The 3,623-nt window shown below is 36.7% G+C and overlaps 2 protein-coding genes across 2 annotated transcripts in view; one reads left to right on the forward strand and one right to left on the reverse strand.

Annotated features, from left to right (window-relative positions):
• The window catches only part of LOC112144053 (C-reactive protein), a 2,819-nt gene extending 1,650 nt beyond the window's left edge, over positions 1–1,169 (reverse strand). The window contains exons 1-2 of the mRNA XM_024268364.2: positions 502–1,169; positions 317–371 (exon numbers count right to left, since the gene is read on the reverse strand). Coding sequence (XP_024124132.1) covers positions 317–371 — 55 coding nt within the window. The 5' untranslated portion in view covers positions 502–1,169. The remainder of the gene's footprint in view (positions 1–316; positions 372–501) is intronic.
• steap4 (STEAP family member 4) overlaps positions 1–3,591 on the forward strand; it is an 8,444-nt gene extending 4,853 nt beyond the window's left edge. The window contains exons 8-10 of the mRNA XM_024268363.2: positions 1,479–1,521; positions 1,610–1,774; positions 3,052–3,591. Coding sequence (XP_024124131.1) covers positions 1,479–1,521; positions 1,610–1,774; positions 3,052–3,309 — 466 coding nt within the window. The 3' untranslated portion in view covers positions 3,310–3,591. The remainder of the gene's footprint in view (positions 1–1,478; positions 1,522–1,609; positions 1,775–3,051) is intronic.
• The last annotated feature ends 32 nt before the right edge of the window (positions 3,592–3,623 follow it).

A 3,623-nucleotide genomic window follows, 5' to 3' on the forward strand; every position in this document is an offset into this window, starting at 1 on the left:
TCCTTTTCCTGTATTCCATGTTTATATTTCTTAATACCCTAAAAACTCATTTTTAGATACATAATACATACAGTACATTATGGAATTGTTTCTATTAAGGAGTTAAAGGTATGTATGTATATGTATTTATTTATAAAATGACATTTAAGTAGCTATCTTTATTTTTGTTTTTCCCAGTTGTCATTTTACTAAGACCCTGAGTTTAAAAAAAGGTAAATTTTTTTTAATTTTTTTTATTTTTTGTGATTAATTAATTAAAAAATTAAGAGAGCCTTTATTGTTTTCTCAATGTGTTCAAATAAATAACATATCCAACCTTGAACCTTTGCGGATACAGTTCCCAATATTACAAGCAAAAGCAACAACTTCATCTGTCGGAGAAAGAAAAATATATATGTCTGAAACAATACCAGTATAAATACAAACAGTGGTAAAACATAAAGATTTATTAATTTAATAAAATAAAATTATGTCCACCCACACTGAGTGCTGCAGTCTTACCTTGAATGATCGTCAAGCTTTGCAATCTTTGAAATGTCTGAGGTTTTTTACTCAATCATTCTTCCATTTCTACCACGTCTTTTTTCACATCCCCCTTTCGGTTCTCCTTTTTTTCCCTCTTTTGCGGCCCCTAAAACTGACTTTTCCTGACAGACGCTTGTTTTTCATCTATAAGATTTTATCCTATTCAATATCAGAATAGAATCGTAAGTAATTTTTTTTTATCAGAAGTACAACTGGTGATCAGTGAAACAGGAGAGAAATCATGTCAATTCCCCATCACTCTTTAAATCTTCCTTTGGCTGATTACATAAAACAGAGATGACGTCTCTGATTTGTCTTCTCTGAACCACTGCTGCAATGTGGTGAAGCACAGAGGTGGAGAGGATGAGAAAGAAAAGAAACATGCATTTTAGTTTTTCCCACTCTAACAAATAAATCATGATTTAAAGTACTATAGACTTTCTAACTTGAATTTTCCATCTTTATGTATTTTCTTGTTAGGCCACTCCCAATGTTTTCTGTAGAACAGTAAAACAAACTAGAACTTAAATGTAGAGAGATCTTAGGAAGGTTTTTTTGTGATACAGAAATATGGGCAGAAACAAATATGTTTGTTTGGCGGTTAGTTTCTGGACCAATGAGTGCTTGGAGAATGCTCAGACCATAGATTCATTAGAGCCTAAACACTGACAGTGGTTTACCCCTTGATGCCGTGACCCCAAAAGAGACAAAGCGAATTGGATGGTTGGATGCCACTTCAGCTCCAAAATCATCTTAATTTATCAACTACATGAGAGTAAAAACACTGCGACATTTCTATTTTAATTGGAAGTAAATTCAGGGATGCCAAAGCATCATTCCTGGCAGAAATTTCTGGAATGCGGAGAATAAACATCTGTTACTATAGCTTTCTGACAAATTTCCTTTTCTAATAGTTATACATTTTTTATAATTTTATTTTGCTTTGTTCTCAGGTACTATGTGAGATTTCGGCTTGCAGCTCACACTATCTCCCAGGTAAGAAACCTTACTCATTTTTAATAACCTATAACAATCATCTTAATTTATTTTTACAAAAAAACATACATTTTGCTTCCCAATTAAGATAAGGGAGAACAAAACCTCACCGTTTGACACCACCATGGCCTGGCGCACAGACACGTACTACTCCATGGGAATCATAGGATTTGGCTTTTATCTCCTGTTAGGAATAAGTTCACTCCCTTCTGTCAGCAATGCTCTCAGCTGGAGAGAGTTCAGCTTCATTCAGGTAAATACTGTTTTTTTTTCTGAGTCACACAACTTTTAAGTGTTTTGGAGGATTTTAGTCGCATGCAGAAATTACAGACTCACATCTTATTTAGTAGTTGGACAGCCCCTTCAAACCCTGTAATGTGCTGGTTTTATGAAACACAAAAACCCACATGTGCTTGAGTCAAAATGTAGAGTACTCCTGTGGTTTTGGAGCTGTGGTGTCCCAAATAAGAATCACTCGTGTGTTTCTGTGAGACATTATTATGCCTAGGACTGCTTTCAGAACACCTAGTTGTTTTTTGCTTTTTTCTAAATTACCTAGTGGACATTTTAGGGGCACATTACATGAGCATACAATAACAAAAAGAGAAATAAAGGACACAAGGTAACACAAAGTGCAAGGCCCAACCTGGAGCTGCAGGGCACCTGTGTCACACACCGCGGCCACATTCCCGTCAGGAGACGCTCATCAACAGCCCCCTGAATTATTCATTCGTTCATTTGTTTTCCATACAAGCTTAATCCTGTTCAGGGTCATGGCAGCAGGGGGATTAATTATTCATCCAACTACAATATCATGACTTTGGGAAGATGGGTTGACGCAGACAGAAATCAAAATATTGCTCAACTTGAGCAAGAACGATGGAAATTTCTAAGTTTCTCCACCAGGTTTTAGGGAAAGTGGAAAAATAATGATCTTGTCAGAGGTTTAGCAAGACTTTTGAGAACAGCTCAGTGTTGAGTTAAGAAGAAAAAAAATGAACAGGCTGAAAAAGAAGAATTCCCTAAAATATCTGAGGTAGTTCACTCTCCTACGTCTCCCTGTTTCCCCTAAGCTGACCACTCAGACAGGAAATAAGCCACACCACACATTCATAAATGTATCTGGGTCATGTCAAGCAAATTTTCTCACCCCCCACCCCTACCCCCCCATCTCTCCAGTCCAAATTAGAGCAGCACTTTAAATGTTAAGTTATTCATCAAATGTAATTTGGCAGCATACATTACCCTTGACCACAATATTAAGGTTTTCTTTGTGTGCACACACACCTAGAGAGAATGATGGCTGAACACACACTTGTATTATGTAGAGATGGAGTTATAGAAAAGAAATGAGTAGGCTCAAAGATAAGATGGAGTCTGTCCACATGCATTTAAAGGGCTATTTTGCTAAAGGTCAGTTTAATGTTCCAGTTCTTGACCTAGTCTGGGAAGTTTCAAAGTATAAAGTCCTAATTTGTTTGGATTTCAACAGAATATTTATAAAATTGTGTATATTTTTTTCTTCTTCAGTCCAAGCTTGGATACATCACATTATTCTTCTGCACCTTTCACACCTACCTTTACGGTTGGGACAGATTCCTCTACCCCTCCACCTACAAGTGGTTCACTCCTCCTGGATACATGCTTTCGCTGGTGGTTCCCACAGTGGTGCTGCTTCTCAAACTGTTGCTCCTCCTGCCCTGCGTGGACAGAAGTCTCACTCGAATTCGACAGGGCTGGGAGAGGACCGATCCTGAAGAAGAAAGCATGAAGTCGCTGCTTCGATAGAGCCGTCATTATCAGTCACAATTCAGTTCGTATGACCTGAAAACACGAGATTTTATTTTTAACAGATCATTAGACCTCCACGGCTGCATATTTCTAATGCCAAAGAGAGTCAACAACAAAAGTTTTCACATCTTAATCCATGATAAGGCACCTGTTTTAGATTATACAGCAGTATTTCTTGAATACTAGTACATCACTTATGTTGTTTGTTTTATGATTTGTTGTTATTTTTTATTGTAGTTTAAAACATGTAAAATAAATAAAGACCAAAGTTTAACATAACTCTGTTGAGCCTTGTCGTTTTTTTTTTTTTT

The sequence above is a fragment of the Oryzias melastigma genome, linkage group LG16 (assembly GCF_002922805.2).
Source record: "Oryzias melastigma strain HK-1 linkage group LG16, ASM292280v2, whole genome shotgun sequence".
Lineage (NCBI taxonomy): Eukaryota > Metazoa > Chordata > Actinopteri > Beloniformes > Adrianichthyidae > Oryzias > Oryzias melastigma.